This window comes from Pseudopodoces humilis, chromosome 6, assembly GCF_049639895.1.
Source record: "Pseudopodoces humilis isolate 2021_Gansu_Grassland_sample_001 chromosome 6, ASM4963989v1, whole genome shotgun sequence".
Taxonomy (NCBI): Eukaryota; Metazoa; Chordata; class Aves; order Passeriformes; family Paridae; genus Pseudopodoces; species Pseudopodoces humilis.
In genome coordinates this window covers 64,535-86,047 of record NC_142205.1, presented here as the reverse complement: position 1 = coordinate 86,047, position 21,513 = coordinate 64,535, and the positions used below count along the sequence as shown (strand labels likewise).

Sequence of the window (21,513 nt, the reverse complement as noted above, 5' to 3'; positions counted from 1 at the left end):
TCAAGTACTCTGTTTGTGAATGACAGTGTGTGGAGTTTTTTGAGTCTTTATGATTAAGTTTTACACTGTTTGAGCTATATAACATTCCAAAACCCAAAGATCAATAAAGGATCAGCTCATTTCCTTTCCAAAGACTTTGTCATCCTGCTGTCACATGGCATGCACTCACAGCAAGGCACACAAGTGAGAAAGGAGGTAAAAACAGTCAAATCCGCTTGCTGTGTCAGATGCTAGAAGATCAGATTCACAAGTTTACTTGCACAACAAGTCACAAAAATCCCTAATTCCCCAGCTCTGCTTTGGCATCTTGGACAACAGAGCTTATAAAAATATTCACGTGATCTACAGCAAAGGCAGCAAACTCAGCCTCACACATGTCTTGTCAGCACAGAGAGCAAGAAAGAAATGACCTCACTGACCTCAGTCATCTTCAAAATCTCTGGAAGAAGGGCAAAGAAGGAACACACAGGCAGAGACACTACAGACTTCCTAGGGCACCCACCCAAGGATTCCCTGGAGCACAAATGTATAGCCTGGGCCGAGCATGGACAAGCCTCTAAATGAAGAACTCTTCTCCCCAAAGCAGGACTGGTCTGGGGTGAGGAGGGGGGAGCAGAATAGAAGAAGGGGAAATCAGCTGGGAAGGGAGTCTAGAACACTGAGCTTACCTTGTGCAATGCCAATGAATGACCATATCTCATCTCTACTGTGTTCACAGAGTTGTTCAGTGGAAGCCACTCTTCAGAAATAAGATCATACCTGTATAATAAAAACTGAATTATTTTCCAAGGAATAGATATTAAAGCTGAGAATATGATTTCTTGTCCTTTCTATAATTTGGGGAAAATTATTTACTAATAGAATATGTTAGATATAATTATTTATTGAAATAATAAATCCTGCCATGATTTCAGCATGCACAAAGCTCACAAAAACTACTTATGGGTTAGAAAAAAATCCAGTTGAGCCTGCTCTGTTACTCAACATCCACATATTGATTTCCTTTTCCCTGTTTCCTTTTCAATAGAAACCCGAGAGCTAATGCATTGCCTATTAATCTGTGACAACCTACACCATCTCTCCCTCAAAAAAGTAGGAAAACTCTACACTAAACTTAGGTAATTTCCAGCTACTTGTTTAAAAACACTCTGCCAGTTCTTAAAAAGCACTTTTTAATTATGTCTCTGCCATTCACACTTAAAATATCATAAACCCTCTGCCCTGAAAATGGCTTGTGGCTTTTTGTTTAAAATAAGGCACTATATTTGCCAGGCTTAGGGCCTTGTGAGATAAAATCATCTCTGAGAAAGCATCCAACAAAGCCATAGGGCATCCTATTAAAACATGAGGTGTGACTTTGTAGGAGTAAATTGCTGGTGCAACTGGCAACTGCTCTACATTAAAATGTGTGTTTTCAGCTCCTCTTCCCCTGTAAGAACTATTACCTCAGGATGTGAGTGCAGAATGCACAGCTCTCACTTAGGTCCATCAAAGTGAGGTATGTGAGTACCCCAGAAAAAAAAATCCAGCTTTTGCCTAGATCTGCCCTAATACAATACAAAAGCTGGGTTTTTTAATGGAGTATTCCCATGAAATACATGATTATTACTCGATATTTTAGTTACTGTTAAATCTCCTCAAACAATTGCATAAATGTCCTCAACCTAACGCCAGTCCCTGTTTGGTGTCCCATCCACTGAGGATAACCACCCAGAGTAATCAGTATGTGTTAATTAAGGAGCCAAAAACTCAAGTCACATAGACACAACACAGGGAAGGGCTAAAAATACTGAAGCAAAACTACCCTCTTTGAATATGAGGCTAGACATAATTTAGGACCTGGCCCAGAAATATACAGAGAATAGTTAAATGCTGTCAGATACAGATGAATCAAAAACTCACTGAACATCAGGAACCTTATACTTTTCCAAAATTAGCACCCCTCAGCAAGATTTTCCCCCATCTCAAACGTAAGCCTGAGTTTTTATTATGGTTATTTCCCTCGGAGATGAAACATAGACCAAAGCAAAGCATGTCAGATGGCATTTCCTAAAAATAACTCTCAAATCTAAGTTCCTCTCCTTAGTTTCGATTATCTGGGTTTATACTCACGCTAAAACCTTCTGAGAGTCAGAATGATTGAAGACATAGCCTCCAACAATCCACATTTTATTGTCATGGATGACAGTTTTGTGAGATGCTCTAGGAAGTTTTGGAAGAGTGTATTCCTCCCGGGTCCAAAATGACTGGTTTGCAGGAAGAGGAATTGAACAGCCAGGACCTGGGAAAAGAAGATTTCAAACATGTTTTTTCCAAAGCCTGTATTTCAGTTGGAAGTCAGTCTCCTGCTAGTGTTGTAGCTGGTTGTATTTAATATGAGACTAATTCCACATGTCAGTAGGTCTTTGCAAAGGAAAAATGTATGTTCAGGCCAAATCATAGCACCCAATCAGGCTGGACGTGGCTGAGCAGCTCCGCTGGACATGAGAACAAGGCGTTTTACATGTTCAAACAGGTCAACTATGGCAACCAGGCTTAAATTTGCTTTAGGTGCATAGGAATGAGGTTTGAAAGGATGCCTGCACACCACAGGCTGGTCCCACTTTAGATGGTGACAAAGTTGTTTTTAAAAGCAATCGTAAAAGAACACAGAATCACAGACTGGTATGGGTTGGAAAGATCCCCTTCCAGCCCCCTGCCATAGACAGGGAAACCTTGCACTATCCCAGTTTTCTCCAAGCCCTGTCCAACCTGCCCTTGGACACTGCCAGGAATCCAGGGACTGACACAGCTGCTGTGGGCACTCTTTGCCAGGGTGTCATCACCCTCATTGTAAAATACTTCCTCCTTATATCTAATCTGAAACAACCCAGTTTCAATTTAAAGTCATTCCCCTTTGTCCTGGCACTCCAGGCCCTTGTCCAAAGTCCTTCTCCAGGTATCAGCAAGGCCCTTTGGGCACTAGAAGTGGCTCTGAGGTCTCCCTAGAGCCTTCTCTTCTCCACACTAACATCCCCAGCTCTCCCAAACTGTCTCCAGAGCTGAAAGGCTCCTGCCCTTGGAGCCTCTCTGTGGCCTCCTCTCCAGCATATCCATCCTTCCAAATGAAGTGTGATCTTTTAAATTTTAAAAGCAGATACTCTGTTCGTAGTCAAAATGCTAATACTTGTCACATAGAACATTCCCAGGTACTCCCAATTAAACTGCCAGTTCCATACATAGAAAATGCTCCCCAAAACTTCTGTATATTCACCAGGAGACTCACCTTGCCAGCCTGCAGAGCACAAACATGCTTTAGAGCCATTGGGGCTGCACTGGCCTCTCTCAGGTGCCCCACAGTTCTCCGGGCAGTAGGGAATGTCACAAGCCTCTCCCTTCCAGCGCTCGGCGCACTCACACTGCAGGGCCATGGTGCTGCTGTTGAGCCTGCACTCCCCTTGGCCAGAGCAGTTATTGGGACACATATTGAAACTGGGGACAGAGCACAAAGCAATTTGTCAGGAAGGAAGCAGATTCCCAAGAATTATTAACAAAGGCAAGAGTGACACTGAACAAAGTTGACACAAATCTTTACAATCCAAGAGACGATCATCTGGTACCTGGTATGATGGACCATAGAGATTTGTACTCAATTCCTACAAAACTGCTTCACTTCACAAATTAAACTCTCAGCTCCTCTGAGAAAATTACCAATATGATTTTTAGCCATTTGTAAGGCAAATGATTTGCCTTAAAACACCCAACAGTTAGTGAGGACTTTAATCAGAGTATAAGGTTACTGTGGTGTCTGTGCAATCTATATTCAAACTGCTCACAATTAGGTGCTATTCTAGGATCTTCTTACCAAGAGAACAACTGGAGATGAAACTCAAGCAAAAGATGTGCCTGGTTTAAATAATTTCTGATTTTATATCTGCAACGTAGCTGAGGCAAAACCAGATACATCCTCGGTAAAGGTCCAAATTTTGAGATCGTATTAGTTTCCAGACTCTAGTTTTTCTGGTATATCAACCAGAATCATTCACAGATGGGAATTACTACCCATTTTTCTCACTGTAGCTGGCTCCAAGACATAATTTCACAAGTGTTTGTTGAGTCCCTACACCCAATAGTAACTATGAAGATTCTTATGTATCATTTAATCTACTTGCTGAAAAAAATGTTATGAGGAAACCTAAGAACCAGAACACAAAGCAGCACTTGAAAATTGTTTGAAATTATTAAGAAAATGAAGAATTAAAAGAATATTGTTCTTGAAGAGAGTATTTTATTCCAATGGTGCAAAACCAACAGCTGGCAGTAGATGGAGTCTTGGTTTACGCAATCATTCGGACTTGGAAAACACTGCCTCTTCAGCTCTTCTGACTTAAATAACATTGCAAAGGCTCCTCATCTTCTTATGGAGCTTTCAAGGGGTGCTGGATGCCCCCTATTTTTAAAGAATTCACTCTTATGTGGATTATTAAGCACATATTTATGTTCTTACTAAAGGTGAAAGCACTGAGACTTGATATTCAAAAACTAAGCTCCTTATTTTAAGAGAGACCCGATTTTTGCAAGTTGTGCAAGTTTTTCAGTTGTGACTGAAGTTTTCCCAGCTGTTTTTTCTGAAATAGGTGAGACTTCTGGCAGGTTATTCCCAAACTAAATCCCCCAGTGTGACACAAACATAACTTGCATCTGTAGGAGCAAAAAAATGCGAAGCTCACGAGCCCTGCAGAAGCAAAACCTTCCACCTCTGTGAGTATGTCCACACATTTCCCTCAAGACAAAACCTTTCTAAAAGCAGCTGATGAATTAGGGAGCACACCAGAATTACTTTTAAAAAGCTCATCAATGAGGACTAAATACATGTCAGTGAACAGAAAGTATCCATCTGTTTAGAACATGAATGAAAGAATATAAAACCAGTCCAAAACAAAAAGAAGCCAGATGAAGGGATTCGATCCACGGATTGAATAAGAAAGCACAGCCCAAGGTAAGGATGCTCGAGAGCAGGTACAGCCCAGTCTCTCAAGTGAAAAGAGTGGCTGATGGAAAAGTGTTTGTGCAGAAGTATCCCTGCAGAACACTCAAGAGCACAGATGTGCACAAAACATACCAATTCTTGTTGATTAATCAAACTGATGTAATAACATAAAGTAAATAATGAGATGCCTTTTGGAACAAATATTTGTTCACACTTGCAAATGAAAAGTTACAACATTGAGGGCATGCCACTTATTAGCTGTTGCAGGGGTATAACAAAGACAAAACTCTAATTTCAGGTGTCTGCTCGTAATTACACACTTCAATGGCAACTGTTTATTTCAAAACAAAAGTGAAAAAAGGGGAAAACGCCTTTTGCTCAACCTTCAGCATTACTGTGGAGTGGTGCCACTTACTTATAGGTGATGTTAAACCCTGTGAGATTATAGGCAGCGTCACTGAAGAAATGCAGAAGAGCATATCCAGAAGTAGCTACAACTTCGGGTACTGTTTCATTGCTGTCTTTCTCAGGAACAATAAGACCACTGGAAAAGTAAAAGAACAATATTAGAAGTGAAATAAAAGGGAGCAAAGCAACAAGAGTAAATACATCAGTACTTTAAATAAAATAATTGAATTTCAATAAAATAACTGAAATTTTATGTATTTCCATTATTTAAAGTATAACAAATTTGTGGAATCATAAATAAATGTATATGGAAAGTATTTAACCTAAGAAAACCTGAAGCTATCCAGAATAGCAGAATAGCAGAATAATCCTTAATAGCAGATAGTTATCCTTATCAAAAACCTTTCCCCTTGTTACTCAGCAATAAATTAAGCAAGTCCCATTCATAAAACAAGGTGGCATGTTTAGAAACAGAAATTAATGTGTCCCAAAAGAATAAAATCTGTATTATGAAATCAAACTAAAGATCTCCTCCTGACTGTGGGCTACACAAATGACTGGGAATGGCTGTGACAAATCGAGCAAGTACAGAGCATTTTGGTGATGTGTAGATCACCTTCCAGACACCCAGTTCACATGCTTAGACTTGGAGAATGCACCCAAGTCAGAACAGTTAAATAAACCATGCTTCTATCCAACTCCTTTCTTGATCATTTTCACCTGAAAAAATCTATAGCAGTGAGGTTAACAATTTACAATAGCAGATAAAGGATTACTCTATTCAATTTTGACTTGCTGCCTCTTGGGTTCCCTTTCTATGAGAAATTTGAACAGCCAGCCATAGAATCACAGACTTGTTTGCATTAGAAACTTAAACCAGAGATTTAAAGCTCATCTCATCTCACCCCCTGCCATGGGCAGGGACCCTGTCCACTATCCCAGGTGCTCCAGCCCCAGTGTCCAGCCTGGCCTTGGGCACTGCCAGGGATCCAGGGGCAGCCCCAGCTGCTCTGGGCACCTGGGACAGGGCCTGCCCACCCTGCCAGGGAACAATTCCTTGCCAAGATCCCAGCCCAATCTCCCCTTTCCCAGTGGAAGCCATTCCCTGGCTCCTGTCCCTGCAGCCCTTGGCCCCAGTCCCTCTCCAGCTCTCCTGGAGCCCCTGCAGGGACTCTCAGCATTCCCTGCATTTTGCCCTTCTCCAGGGGAACATTCCCAGCTCTCCCAGCCTGGCTCCAGAGCAGAGGGGCTCCAGCCCTGGAGCAGCTCCGGGGCCTCCTCTGGACTCTCTCCAGCAGCTCCACGTCCTCCTGCTCTTGGCCCCGGGGCTGGGGCAGCTCTGCAGGTGGGGCCTCACCTGAGGGGCTCCGGGACACAATTCCCACCTTTCCTTTGGGATCAGCCCAGCCTGGGGCAGCTCTGCAGGTGGGGCCTCACCTGAGCAGGGCAGAGGGGCAGAATCCTCCCTCCCCTGCTGCCCACGCTGGGATCAGCCCAGGGCATGAGGGGCAATTCTGGGTCCCAGCTCACAAGGGCAGGGCATGTCCAGTTTCTTACCCACCAGCATCACCAAGTCCTTCTCCCCAGGGCTGTCCTCAATCTCTCCATCCCCCAGTCTGTTCTCACACTTGGGATTGCTCCAATCTGATGCAGGATCTTGCACTTGACCTTGTTGAATCTCATGAGGTTCCTACAGTGCCATTCCTTGAGCCTGTCCAGGTCCCTCTGGATGCCATCTCATCCCTCAGGCATCTCAACTGCACCACATCTTCCCATCATCCCTTCTTTTATAAGCTCCACCTGACTCATTACATCCATGTTTGTTGTCTTTTCTGTCATAGCAGCCTGTAACACTCTCAACTCCCACCTCATTCTTTGCTTCGCACTTCTGGATGACTTTGGCTGTTTCTCTCACCCTTCCAGGTTCTCTGAGATCCTCCAGCCTTTTCGTTTTCCAAGACTGGCAGAGAGAAGCAAAGATGGTGGGCAAGACTATCTACAGTATTCCAGACACACTACAGATTTATATAATGGTTTGTCAAAATAATTGGAGTAAACTGACAAACTAAAATGAGCTTTGAAAAAGCTTCCTACCTATTTACCTTTTGTACTAAATACTTCATATCTGAGAGGGAATGTTTATTCTTCATTTAACGGAAGTCTGACAAAACCAAAACGAAAAGGTTGATTCCTCCCTCATACAGAACACATCACAGTGGGCACAAATTCAAAGTCTATTGCATTTATGTTTTTAAAAGCCTTTATCCATGTACAGCACATTGTCTACCACCCCCTGTTCACAGTCAGCTGCTATTTTCCTGTACAGATCCATCTTTCCCATGCCTCACACCCATTTTCAAAGGCAAAGTCAAAGCTTTGTGACAAGCAGAGACTTCCAGTTGTAGAGCAGAGCGTGTCAGGCAGGGAACTAGAGGCAGCTCCAGCCGCTTTCCCAGGAAAACAGCCCAGCCTTGTCCCATGCCCTGCGACTCCTGAGTATCCAAGGCCACCATCAACTAAAAAGCAATGATGAAAAGAATTTCCCCCCAAAGAAGAACTTCCTTTTCCTCTTTTCACATCTATCTGGAATAGAAAGCAAATGCGCTTGAAGTTTCCTAGGACAGAGTAAATGAGTTTATCTGCCCAAGGAAATCACTCCCAGCTATCCACAGCATCCATTAACACCACCCGAAAAGCACTTTTTTGTGACTTGAATCTTTCTCACCCCATGATAGAACTGTGTGTTCCAAGAACAGAATAGACACCCAGCAATCCTCTTTGCTATAGATTTTGGGGTATTTGCACCAAAACCAGCAGATGAACGAGCTACCTACAGCAGGATCACACTGCAAACTGCACTACAGCCCTACCTACACAACAAGTCCTATGGTAGACAAAAAGATACCCTACATTTTACCAACACACCATAAAATCACTGCAACCTGATCCCATGTTTTGGCTAAACAACTCCAGCACATCTGCTGATATTTCCTTATGAGAAAGCCAAATTTCCCCCTGGTGCTCATTTGCTTCTCAAGGATATGGGATTAAACAGCAAAATTAATTCCCTTTTCATGTCTCTGGAAGAGGTGCCTTGTTTCCTTCACATTTGAGACTTCTGAAGTTTCTCTCTCCCAAAAGACCATCCCCCACAAAACCAAAGAACAAAAAGCCTAACAAACTTCTTGTTTGGTTCATAATACTCCTTTGTAATGGACACGATAGGACAGTACATCTCAGGATAGCAAACATTTGAAAATAATTTTGGTAAGGCAAACTGCAGGTCAGGGACAAGAAAAAAATTGCTTTGTTCTAGTTTCTTCTTCAGCACTTATCACTAATATTACAAAGCAAAGTAAGTGGAAGGCAAGACAAAAATTCCCTTCAATAATCTTCCCTAGTAAAAGGACTATCACTACACACTTCTTTGATTTCTCACGGAAATCTCAAATTTGGGATTTGTTTGACAAGAACACAGGTACCTCCATAACAATGCTTGCATCCCACTTACTCCCTGTTTCTATCTTTTTCTGGTGATTCATGTGTAAATAACTAAAAAGGATGTTACCCCACCCACACAAATTTAAAACAGTCTAAGAAAACTTAATCATAGAATTGTCTGGGTTGGAAGGGACCTTAAAGGTCATCTAGTCAAACGCACCTGCCATGGGCAGAGACACCTTCCATCATACCACCATACCAGGCTGCTCCAAGTCCCATCCAACCTGGCCTTGAACATTTCCAGGGAGAGAGCATTTTAATTTCTTTCAGAGAAAACCATGAAGAGAACACAACACAGTGGGAATGATCAGATCCCTGAAAGGCTGAACCTCAAAAATAGTGAATAAATCAGCACGCACCCAGCATCATATGGAATAAACAGAAGCACAAACAGAATTTACATCTGCCATGAAAAACAATCCAACAGGCAGAATCAGAATGATAAAGGATTATGCAAAACATCCTCTAAATTATGATCCAGAATCTCTAAGCAACTCAACTCTGGCCAAGATTAGCATGTTTCACAACATGCTGCTTTTATTTCCTTTCTTAAGGTTTCAAAACATTTTGCAACCATCTCTACTCCAAAGCAAACAAACACTCCTACTCAGCTCAGCTGCCCAGTGACACCCAGGGAATGGCAAACCTCTGCTTTGGACTGAAATAACATCTGTTTTCTGTAAACTGGATTGGTGAAGTCAGTGGCAGAAAGTAAAACAGTATCAGAGAATCAACAAAATATATGATGTTCTGGGTTGGAAGAAACTTCAAAGATCCTCTTGTTCCACCCTCTGCCATGGCAGGGACAGCTCCCACTGTCCCAGGTGCTCCAGCCCCAGTGTCCAGCCTGGCCTTGGGCACTGCCAGGGATCCAGGGGCAGCCCCAGCTGCTCTGGACACCTGTGCCAGGGCCTGCCCACCCTGCCAGGGAACAATTCCTGCCCAAAATCCCATCCAGCCCTGCCCTCTGGCAGTGGGAAGCTATTCCCTGGCTCCTGTCCCTATTCCCTCTCCAGCTCTCCTGGAGCCCCTTCAGGCACTGCAAGGATTTTGCCCTTCTCCAGGGGAACATTCCCAGCTCTCCCTGACTTAATAGCAGGGAAGCTCCAGCCCTTGAAGCATCTCTGTGGCTTCCTCTGGACTTGCTCTAGCAGCTCCAGGTCCTTCTGCTGTTGGAAGCCCCTGAGCTGGATACATGTTCCCATGACAGCAAGGTCAGCTGTAATTTCTGGCAAAGAATTGAGGGAACAGAAGGAAAAAATAGAGGAGGGTCAACCATATGATCTATGTATGAGGAGAGGTAAAAGGAGTGAGGTTTCTTTAACTTCAAGGAGAGACAGATGAAGAAGGGTGAAACCTAGTTTTTGACCTCAACTACCTCAGGAGAGATTAGAGAGAAGGGAATACCAGAGATTCACAAGAAAAGGACAAGAGGCAACACACAAGTCGCAGCAAGAGACTGTGGCTAGACATTAATATTAGATTACTTTTTTATCATTATTTTAACACCAATCTCTGGACCACTGACTCAGAGGATCAACAAGATCTCCATCCTAAAGATGAATTCAGACCTTGACTGGACAAAGTCTTGGGCAAAGGGCTCTGATGGTCACCTTGGCTTGAGAGAGGGATCAAACCTTTCCAACCCAACTCACCCCTACACTCGAATTTGGGTGCTCAAGTGCCATATTGGCAAGTAACAAAAGGATGGTGAGCTGATCCCGTTGCCTGAGGGAACATGGGTTCTTGGGGCCATCCATCTGGCACCTGATAGCAACCACCAGGAGCTTCTGGACCATTGCCAAAAGTCTTGCAGAAGAGCAGCTGGGTTTGATGAGGAAAACACCCGCTGCCAACCAGAGAAATATGAAACTAAAGGTGCAAAACCAGCTCTGGTAAATGTTTAATGTGGAATAAAGTTAACAAAACCAACAAAGTTCACAGGTGCTGAGTGGAGTTTATCTAATTCAGATTTCTTCACTAGTGCTGACAAAAATGCTGCATTTGTTTCCATGCTCTTTTACTGAATTTTTGAAGCAGCACATTTACACAATCTTGTGCCTGTGGTCACAAATATAAACCAGCAAAGATATTTTTAACACTGTTTAATAAAAAAAGCTTAATGTGCAGGACCAGATCACTCTGGGGGCTCTCAGACTACAAGGAGTTTAGTCTATGCACACACTGAACAGTGTAAATGTTAGCATTAAGCAAATATTTATTGCTGTTAAAAATTGATAAATTTAAATTTAAAGCTTCCCTACAGTCCAGCGCTGAGGATTCCCAAGTTCCCAAGATCATATTATACATACATACATATATATATATATATGTATGTATGTATGTATGTATGTATATATACAAGATAGATATATAGATAGAGGGATAGAGAGATGGATGGATGGATGGATGGATGATGGATGGATGATGGATGGATGATGGATGGATGATGGATGATGGATGGATGATGGATGGATGATGGATGATGGATGGATGATGGATGGATGATGGATGGATGATGGATGGATGATGGATGGATGATGGATGGATGATGGATGGATGATGGATGGATGATGGATGGATGATGGATGGATGATGGATGGATGATGGATGGATGGATGGATGGATGATGGATGGATGATGGATGGATGATGGATGGATGATGGATGGATGATGGATGGATGATGGATGGATGGATGATGGATGGATGATGGATGGATGATGGATGGATGATGGATGGATGATGGATGGATGATGGATGGATGGATGGATGGATGGATGGATGGATGGATGGATGGATGGATGGATGGATGGATGGATGGATGGATGGATGATGGATGGATGATGGATGGATGGATGGATGATGGATGGATGATGGATGGATGGATGGATGATGGATGGATGATGGATGGATGGATGGATGGATGGATGATGGATGGATGATGGATGGATGATGGATGGATGATGGATGGATGGATGGATGGATGGATGGATGGATGGACGGATGGATATTTCAGGATAAATATCTTGTGAACAAACATAAATGAGCATCAGAAGGTCAAGAAAACAAAATAAGAGCAGGGAAGGAAGTGAAGGTTCAGGGAACTGCTGTAAAAAGCAAGGGAGGGACCAAAAACTGAGTTCAGAGAGAAAGGAATTTACAGTGTTTATCAACAAACTCTGAAAGCTTACAAGGTCCAACTGTACAAAGCTCAGTCTTGCAAATCTCCTGGCAGGGTGCAAAAATAATGAACAAGGAAATATGGTTATGGTAATAATAAATTTAATATAACCCAAGTAATTTGAGAAAATATGAACACTGCTCTTAAAAAATTCCCATGCATTTATTTTGTATTAGAGAAAGGTGCTTTTCAACAGATGCTTTCTGGTACTTTACCAAAATGAGAAGCATCTGCCATTTTCTGAACATGGATTACTGAACACCACAGCTCACTGCTAATGAAGTTGAATTCAAAAGTCATCTAAAGAAACAATTAAAATAAAATAATTGGGGTTTTTTCCTACCTCAAAAACATTATTGTAGTAAGCTCATGTTTGCTTGTCCTCATGCTCAGGCTTCCTGATTTACAGAAGATTTCCCAGTTTAAATAACTTTTAATGCTGTGAACTACTTATAACTTCAATTTTAAAAGCCTATTAATTTTTGGAAAACACACAAGAAATGGCAGGCACAAATCATCATTTCACCTTTTCACCAGTGTATTAAAAAATAGCTTGATTAGAACAAAATGACATTGGGTCAAGATGACATTTCTTCCTCTTCTTGCACATCAATCAAGGCATGATAGCAGGAGAGCACTTCCAAGTGGCATTGCCACATTTTTGGAAGTTTTGACAAGAGAAAGGTTGTTCCTTCTTCAAATGAGGTGTCCTGTTTTGACCTCACATTAGTCTGAAACTGTACAGGAAACATTTTTTCACTCCAAAACAACTCTACATTTGCAGTTGAAGACCAAAAACACCACATGGTGGTTTGAATTTTTATCAGCTTTACCTCGGCTCATCTTCTCTCATAGACACTACGAGGATTTTCTAGAAAAAACACTAAATATTTTTAGACCCTCATTTCACAAATGAGAGGAAATCCAGCAGAAGGTTAATTCTGGAAATAGTTACGCAGCCATTTGTAGCAAGCAGGGTCCCAGGGGAACCATTAGTTTTTTTCCATAGATAACTTGGGATTATTTTCCTAATTTCAGTTTAAAGAATACAAATCTTAAGGTGGTGGTGTCACTGCAAGACTGAAATAAAGAAAAGCATATGTTATGCTTAGGTCTCAGCATGAAATGTCGATTGTTCACCAGCATCAACACTGATCTCTCATCACATGGATGAGCCAATACGTAACCTACTGGCAGACTGGATACTTCTACACATCAAGGGGACATTTGACAAGGGATGGAGAGACAGGGAATGGCTTCCCACTGCCAGAGGGCAGGGAGAGATGGGACATTGAAAGGAATCCTTCCTCATGATGGTAGTGAGGCCCTATCCCAGGTGCCCAGAGCAGCTGGGGCTGCCCCTGGATCCCTGGCAGAGCCCAAGGCCAGGCTGGACACTGGGGCTGGAGCTCCTGGGACAGGGGGAGCTGTCCCTGCCATGGCTGGGGTGACACTATATGAGCTTTAAGATCCCTCCCAACCCAAACCATCCTGTGATTCTATGCTTTCACAACGTTGATCCATCATTGCTGCTCCTGAACATGTTCCAAGTAACTAAAAATTTTGAAGTTTAAGGTATAGAAAAGATAAAAATAATTCTATGCCATGTCTACAACACTAGCTGGCTTCTGCCCTTCTGTCTGCACTGACACAGTACAAGTTTAACTTATAAATCATGTTCAAACCCATAAATGGGGCACTTTTCTTCTCTCAAAGGAGCCTGCACACCAAATCATCTCCAGCCCACACAGATGACAATAATTTTTTGTCCCTCAAAGAATCAGAATTTGGAAATGAAAACATAATACTTCCATGCTAGAGTGCAGTGACATGACTTGTTCATTGTAAAAGCAAAAGACAACTCCTTAATTGTTTATGCTGACAAACAGTGCACAAAAGGACACTGGCTATATGTGCTGCACTTGCAGCATTACACACTTGGATTACTGGATCATATTTACAGTGTCAGAAGCTACATTTAAGTCAGGCTCTAAGTTAAGAAAATACCACTGGCTACAGTTACGAGTCTTACCAAGGGGAACTTACCTAAAAGCTGCCAGTAAGGGAGCATAAATTGAGTCTCCATCATACACATACAAATGGTCCCAGCTGCACTCTGTGGCAAAGTGATTGAATCGAAGCCTGAGGATTGTGTTTGGCCTGTAAAGAAAAATAAAATAAAATAAAATTAAAGAACACAAGTGTCTAGGATCTCTCCAACAGCATTGCCCTTAAATTCAGATGAAATCCCTGTTCATCCTAATCAAATAAATTTTAAAAATGTCAGCTTGCCAGAGTTCCCTCCTTCCCACAGAAGGAGAAGTCTTTAGGGCATTATTCTACAAATGACTATTTTTGGATAGGTATAACAATCTACTCTGGGCCTTTGGAAAAGAGCAGTAGGTGGAACTCAAGGATAATGTCCTGCTTAAAGAAAAGGTACAAAGGGTACCTCTGACTTGAGAACTGAGCATCCTATGGAGTCATAGGGGTTTGCTGCTATTTGAATAGCCTGACAGCTGTAGAGCAGAATGAAATTGTCAATCAATAAAGGCTCAGACCACAAACAAAAAGAAAGAGTCTCTTTGCAACAGCCAACAACGGTTAGCAGACAGCCCTCATCTGCCCAATCACATGGGCCTCGGGCTCCATGGAGCTCATCTGCCTTGTTCACACTCCTGGGAAAAATAAAAAGGACTCCCCTAGGATGAGAACATAGCACAGACAACAGCCAAGAAAAATCAGGAACAGTACAGAAAGGAAATGAGAACACTAAGGAACTCATAGCTTATTTTGTATCTGAATTTCTCCAGTGTCTTCAAAGGCTCGCTAACACAGATTGTACCCTCCCCTGTTAACCTCAAACCTCTCTGCACAATGGAATGCCAGCAACAAGGTGAGGGCACTCAGAACTGAACAGCTTTGCAGGCGTTGCTTTCCAAGTCCGATCTCTGGGAATTTCACTTCTGGCAGCAAGCTCAGACTCTCTTCACACGACTGCATATTTCAGCTGGTTTAATCAGCATGATTATCTCTTTTCTGTTTACCACCATGCCCTGACAGCAGGGTATAAACACTCACAGGCAGGAAAAGGACTCCAACATAAATGCTCAGCTATGGAATAAGAAAGAACATTTCTGTCTTTCCAGCAAGAAAGATCTCACTTCAGACCCCACAAAGTGGTGGTTCCCTAGGAAGCCTCTCAGTAGTAGTAATTCTAGGCTGGAAGAGCAGCTTTGGTGACATTATTGAGGGCTCATGAGAAGCACTTCGCTTCTGATAAAAATATGAGTCACAATATCCTTTAAAAACAGAAGTTATGAGGGTTAAGCTGGCTGTGCTGGGATTGCTGAGGCTGGTTTGTCTGCAATAATGCTCTTAATGAGGAATTAAACTTCCTCAGCACAAATAAATGTCTGAACCAGATACAGTGAATAATTCCTCCTAACTCATCATACCTCCCAAACAAAGAACCATAGAGTGGTCTGGGTTGGAAGAGACCTACACAACTATCTTGTTCCACCCCCTGCCATGGACAAGTGCTCCAAGACACATCCAGCCTGTCCTTGGACACTTCCAGGAATGGGGCAGCCCCAGCTGCTCTGGGCACCTGTGCCAGGGCCTTACACCCACCCAGGGAACAATTCCTGCCCAAGATCCCATCCAGCCCTGCCCTCTGGCAGTGGGAAGCTGTTCCATGTGCCCTGTCCTTCCAGCCCTTGGCCCCAGTCCCTCTCCAGCTCTCCTGGAGCCCCTGCAGGGACTCTCAGCATTCCCTGCATTTTGCCCTTCTCCAGGGGAACATTCCCAGCTCTCCCAGCCTGGCTCCAGAGCAGAGGGGCTCCAGCCCTGGAGCAGCTCCGGGGCCTCCTCTGGACTCTCTCCAGCAGCTCCACGTCCTCCTGCTCTTGGCCCCGGGGCTGGGGCAGCTCTGCAGGTGGGGCCTCACCTGAGGGGCTCCGGGACACAATTCCCACCTTTCCTTTGGGATCAGCCCAGCCTGGGGCAGCTCTGCAGGTGGGGCCTCACCTGAGCAGGGCAGAGGGGCAGAATCCCCCCTCCCCTGCTGCCCACGCTGGGATCAGCCCAGGTCTCGGGGGCTTCTGGGCTGGGTCATGTCCAGATCTCACCCAGCAGCACCCCCAAGTCCTTCTCCCTAAGGCTGCTCTCCATGCCTCCATCCTCAGATTCTTCTGAGACCAGGCCCTGCCCTCACCCGGGTGCAGGATCTTGCACTCGGCCTTGTTGAACCTCATGAGGTTCACACAGTCCCATGTCTCCAGCCTGTCCAGGTCCCCTTTGATGCCATTCCTTCCCTTCAGCATCCTGACCACACCATATGGCCTCGTGTCCATTGGCAAATTTGCTAAGGGTGCCTTGATCCCAATGTGCATGACAGCAACAGTCACGTTAAACACAGGGAGAAGACTGAGGAAAAGTGCCCTCTGGGACTGTAGAAAATTCTGATCCTCCAAGATACAAAGAGGCCTCCGTTTGCAGTGTCCAGTACAAGTTCACATCTCACATGACTTATGCCAATTCACAGACCCCTCTACCTGTAGATTCAGGGAACAACATGGAATGTGCCTGAACACTCAGATGTTATCACACAGCATCATATCTGACCATGGAAGAGATTTGGAGACTAAACAAATGGATCTTACAGTCCTGGCACCAGCTTGGTACTATCAAAAATACATTTTTACAAGTGAGATACTCTGAACTGCTGCACCATCTATCAGATGACAGAGGACAGACATTAAATATGCTACTCCTAAAAAACCTGTGCAAGAATTTTCTGTTAGCAATATAAGGATCAAATATAGGAAGGGCAGTAAAGTAAGGGGAAAGATCTGAGGGACTTCTCCCAGTTTAGGAAACCTTTGTAATAAAAGGTCAGTGGCTCCTCTGAAGTCTCATGGCTCAGTGAGTAAAGAAATATCTGAAGTTCATCACTACAGAAACTAATTCTTCATGAATAAACGCTTTCAGAGCTTTCTCTTGTTTCTCATACTACTGAAAAGTCCCATGCATAGTGAATCCCATCATCTGAATGGCTCGCTATGATATCAGTAAGTAATCCACAGTCCTTCATTATTTATGGAAGTGCACTGATTTTTGTTTACCACATGCTGTTTCGACACAAACTTCTTAATCAGAAGTCAGTTTGGAGGGATCAGCTGCACAAAAACTTAATTTACCAAGAACAATTAAGTGTTGCCCTACCTAGCTTTTAGAATAGCCAGAAAGAATCATGAGACCTAAAAATATTTAGTGCAGATAAAACTCACCTAGAAGTCCCAATAAAAAACACAAAATCCCAAGCTGCTTCCAACACTCACCTTCCTTCAATGAGCCAGGTGCATTTTGTCTTGTATTTGTAATTTCCAGGCCCATCTGTGACATACCCTGAAGGTTCAGTGAGCCTGCAAACAAAAACACAAAGACAAGCATTAGTGCCCAATGGTTTTAAACATTCAGAAATGATTCCCTAAATTTTGAAGATCCACTATTAAGATTATTATTTACTTAAGAGCCACTATAAACAAACCAACTACAGCACAACAAAACCCAGCTGGGAGTCCCCTGTTGAATTCTCTGTGCAGGCCTTCTGATGCTTGTTCCTCAAATGACATCCTGAAGGACATCACTTCAGATTGATGTCATGGTTCCAAACCTATATGTATGGATATACCATCTAGCCAGCAAAAGGAATTCCTCAACAGAAGCTAAAATTATTCCTAAACTTTTTATTTACACAAACTGGACCATTCTTGCATGCAGTTTAGATGAAGTCCACGGTGCTCTCTCTCCCTCATACTCTCACTCATTCTGTATTTGACCCTCCACAAACTCCTTGACAACTTCCTGAATGGAGGCCTGATCCCCAAGCCACATATTTGGAAGTGATCAAGGCCAAGTTGGGTTGGGCTTGGAGCAACCTGGTCTAAGGGAAGGTGTCCCTGCCTATGGCAGGGGGTAGAATGAGATGGGCTTTAAGGTCCCTTCCACCCCAACAAGTCTGTGATTCTATATTGTTATCAACATCTGCAAATTCTATACCAGCAAAAGACAAAACTAAGAGCAAAACCATTGCGATATACATTCCTATCTCACATGAATTAGTCAAAATATTTCAGATTAGTTCTAACAAACTTTTGAAGTACTGCAGAAACTGCTAAAAAGAAAAGACAAGAAAGGATGGCAGCAAAAGACAGTAGCACCTGAAGGTGCCCAAACACCACATTCTGGTAGAGGGCACGCTGGCACCAAACAGGATTCCTTCCTAGGCAAGTTATAAACTCCATTGTCGGCACACGGCTGGAGCAAATCACAGCCCTCTGGCAAAATTCAACTGTCCTACTTACAACACAACTTTAAAACAAAAACACTCTAAATTTAAATTTGGTAAAAGGAGAAGAATGCAAGATCAGAAGTCCCCAAAACCGATATCTTGGAACTACCACCACTCCCCAGTGATCTGTTAATGTTAATGTCTCACTTTTAAAAATATTTTGGCTGAGTCAAAAATTATTTTCCATACTCTTTTCCATCAAGCATTTTTAAGGTTGATCTCTGATTCAAATTAAAAAGGCAAAACCCACAGATTTTTAAAAACTACCTTCCTCTGTCTATAAATGAATTTATTATAATACTTTTCAACCTGAGAAATTGAGCTGAAGATATTTTAAAGCCAATTACTGAAGCTCTGCAAGAAATGGACATTTAAGCAAGGGAAGAAAAATCTCAGACTTTTGGATGCGTAAGAAGCATCAGACCTTCTGTGGAGACACAGATGTAGGTGTAAACAGGGATTAGATTAAAAAAAAAATACACATACAGAAGGTATAGATTTAGGCTGGATTTTGGGCAGGAATTGTTCCTGGTAGGGTGGGCAGTGCCTGGCACAGGTGCCCAGAGCAGCTGGGGCTGTCCCTGGATCCCTGGCAGTGCCCAAGGCCAGGCTGGACACTGGGGCTGGAGCTCCTGGGACAGTGGGAGCTGTCCCTGCCAGGGCTGGGGTGGAACTGGATGGGCCTTAATGTCCCTTTCAACCCAAACCATTCCATGATTACGTGATTTATGTTTCTTTTACAACTTCGACCTCTTTGAAAATTCAAACCACTTATCCACCAACTAGAAATTCACAAAACCAAATGAAACTTCCATGTTACTGGAGGCAGTAACATCTAGTCTTTTTGTCTAAAAATTCATCCTTTTGAATAGAATATCCATGGAAAAGCTGTGAATCAAACAGTATCAACACTGATAGAACTTTGCCTGCAACAAAGACCAGAGATTCTGAAAACCTGAGCAAGTCTCTCAAGCTAAAAACAATCTCATGCCATGTGGCAAGCTCTCAGGAGCCTCTGCTCATAGACGGCTTGCAACAATTTTATCTGGAAACAATAACTACTTCATTCACCATAGAAATGCTACCAACAGTGATATTAAAAAAAAAAATAATCCTGTTAATACTGTAACCCCAGGGATGTCACATCTCAGGAGGGGAAAAAAATAGAGCATTTCAACATCAATGTAATTCAATGAAGTTTCAGCAAAACACTGGATTTAGTTTTAAAAATATAAGTCAAACTTCTTTGATATGCTATTAGTAAAAACTTATCCGTAAGTTTCTCAGACTGCTTACTAAACTTCCTGCCATTATGGATGAATGAGAGATATTAAAAATCTATAATAAATCAGAGTTGACATATCTGAAAGGAAAATAAATAGGAATTAAGTTTTCACTGTCTGCACTGCCTGGCTAGAGCAGGGCAGCAGCATCCATTTCTTCTATAAACACTCTTCTAGACAGAAATAAATCTTCAGCACAAAAGCAAACTGAAATTAGAATTTCATCTTTCCATTTAATACAGAAAGCTCAACTGATCCTCAAGCTCCAGTAGAAAAGCACACAGTCCCCTGTTCCCCATGCTCAGTGCTGTCTGTGTCACACACGACACAGGGCGGGGGGTTTGGATAACTGGGACATGTCCTACACAGTGCTTTGGATTTGTCTGCAAGCAGAGGCTTGGGAAGGGAACACGTGAGTAACTCCAGAAGGAAGAAGACTCCAGGAATGAGGGACTTGGATAAAGTTTTCCTGACATCCATCAGGCCACTCTCACAGAGAAGGCTCCTACCCCACGTAAACTGACACCAACACCAGCAGGCTCGGGGGTCCTTGGCCCCAGAAAGTTTTGGTTGTATTTGTGATGTGGGGGTCAACAAGGCCAAGTGCCAGGTCCTAAACTTGGCTCAGCAACCCCTGCAGCTTCAGGGGCAGAGGGGCTGGGAAACGCCCTGGGGGTGCTCTGACAGCTTCTGGACAATGAGCCCAGGTGGGCAAGGGGCCACTGGAGGCCGCTGGTCCCTGGGCTGTGCCAGCTCTGGGGTGGCAGCAGGACCAGGGCAGTGCCCGTCCCCTGTGCTGGAGCACCTCCAGTGCTGGGACAGCTCTGGAGAGCCTGGAGGGGCTGGAGCGTGGCCAGGGAAGGGAACGGAGCTGGGAAGGGGCTGGAGAATTCCTGAGGGAGCTGGGATGGGGCTGGAGAATTCCTGAGGGAGCTGGGAAGGGGCTGGAGAATTCCTGAGGGAGCTGGGAAGGGGCTGGAGAATTCCTGAGGGAGCTGGGAAGGGGCTCAGGCTGGAGCAAAGGAGGCTCAGGGGGAATTTCTGGCTCTGCACAAGTCCCTGGCAGGAGGGGACAGCTGGGGGGGATTTGGGATCTGCTCCCAGGGAACAGGGACAGGAGGAGAGGGAACGGCCTCAGGGGAGCTCAGGGTGGATTTTGGGGAAATTCCTTCCTGGAAATGTTTGTCCAGCCCTGGCCCAGCTGCCCAGGGCAGGAGTGGAGTGCCCTTCCCTGGGGGAATTTAAAAGACCTGTACATGTGGCACTTAGGGACATGGGCAGTGGTGGCCATGGCTGTGCTGGGGAACAGCTGAACTTGCTGGTCTTAGAGGGCTTTTGAAACCTAAACAATTCTGTGACTCCATGGTAATTTTATGATTCAGATGTAGAAATCAGACAGCAGCAAATACGGGAAGGCATCAAATATCACTTGACTTTGCAAACTTGGTGAAACATATAGCTGCTACATAAGAAGTGCTTTCCTACTGCCTGAGTGTTACATCTCCTGCTCTGCAAGGAGCAGCTGCTACACCCTAAAAAACAAGTCAGGTCCTGTACTACAATACTTACAAGGCTCTAAACTACAACATCAACTTTAAAACTTCCAGGGGAGAAAAAAACAACTGCAAGGATCTATTCACAAAACTCAGATTAAAAAAATACCTAAGTGTACTGCATAAATACATATGTATACACACAATACTGAAGGCTTGTTTCAAACTTCACTGTTCACAACCGTGTTGTGTACACTAAATTTTTCATTGATTTCCAAGTGGACTGCAATATATAAGAACCAAAAGGAAAGAAGAGAGTTAG

At 43.5% G+C, this 21,513-nt stretch overlaps 1 protein-coding gene across 1 annotated transcript in view; it reads right to left on the bottom strand.

The window, feature by feature from the left end:
* The window catches only part of ATRN (attractin), a 148,726-nt gene that overhangs the window by 96,595 nt on the left and 30,618 nt on the right, over positions 1 to 21,513 (bottom strand). Inside the window, exons 2-7 of the mRNA XM_088056270.1 lie at positions 17,403 to 17,486; positions 14,107 to 14,220; positions 5,385 to 5,513; positions 3,266 to 3,471; positions 2,113 to 2,281; positions 669 to 759 (exon numbers count right to left, since the gene is read on the bottom strand). Coding sequence (XP_087912396.1) covers positions 669 to 759; positions 2,113 to 2,281; positions 3,266 to 3,471; positions 5,385 to 5,513; positions 14,107 to 14,220; positions 17,403 to 17,486 — 793 coding nt within the window. The remainder of the gene's footprint in view (positions 1 to 668; positions 760 to 2,112; positions 2,282 to 3,265; positions 3,472 to 5,384; positions 5,514 to 14,106; positions 14,221 to 17,402; positions 17,487 to 21,513) is intronic.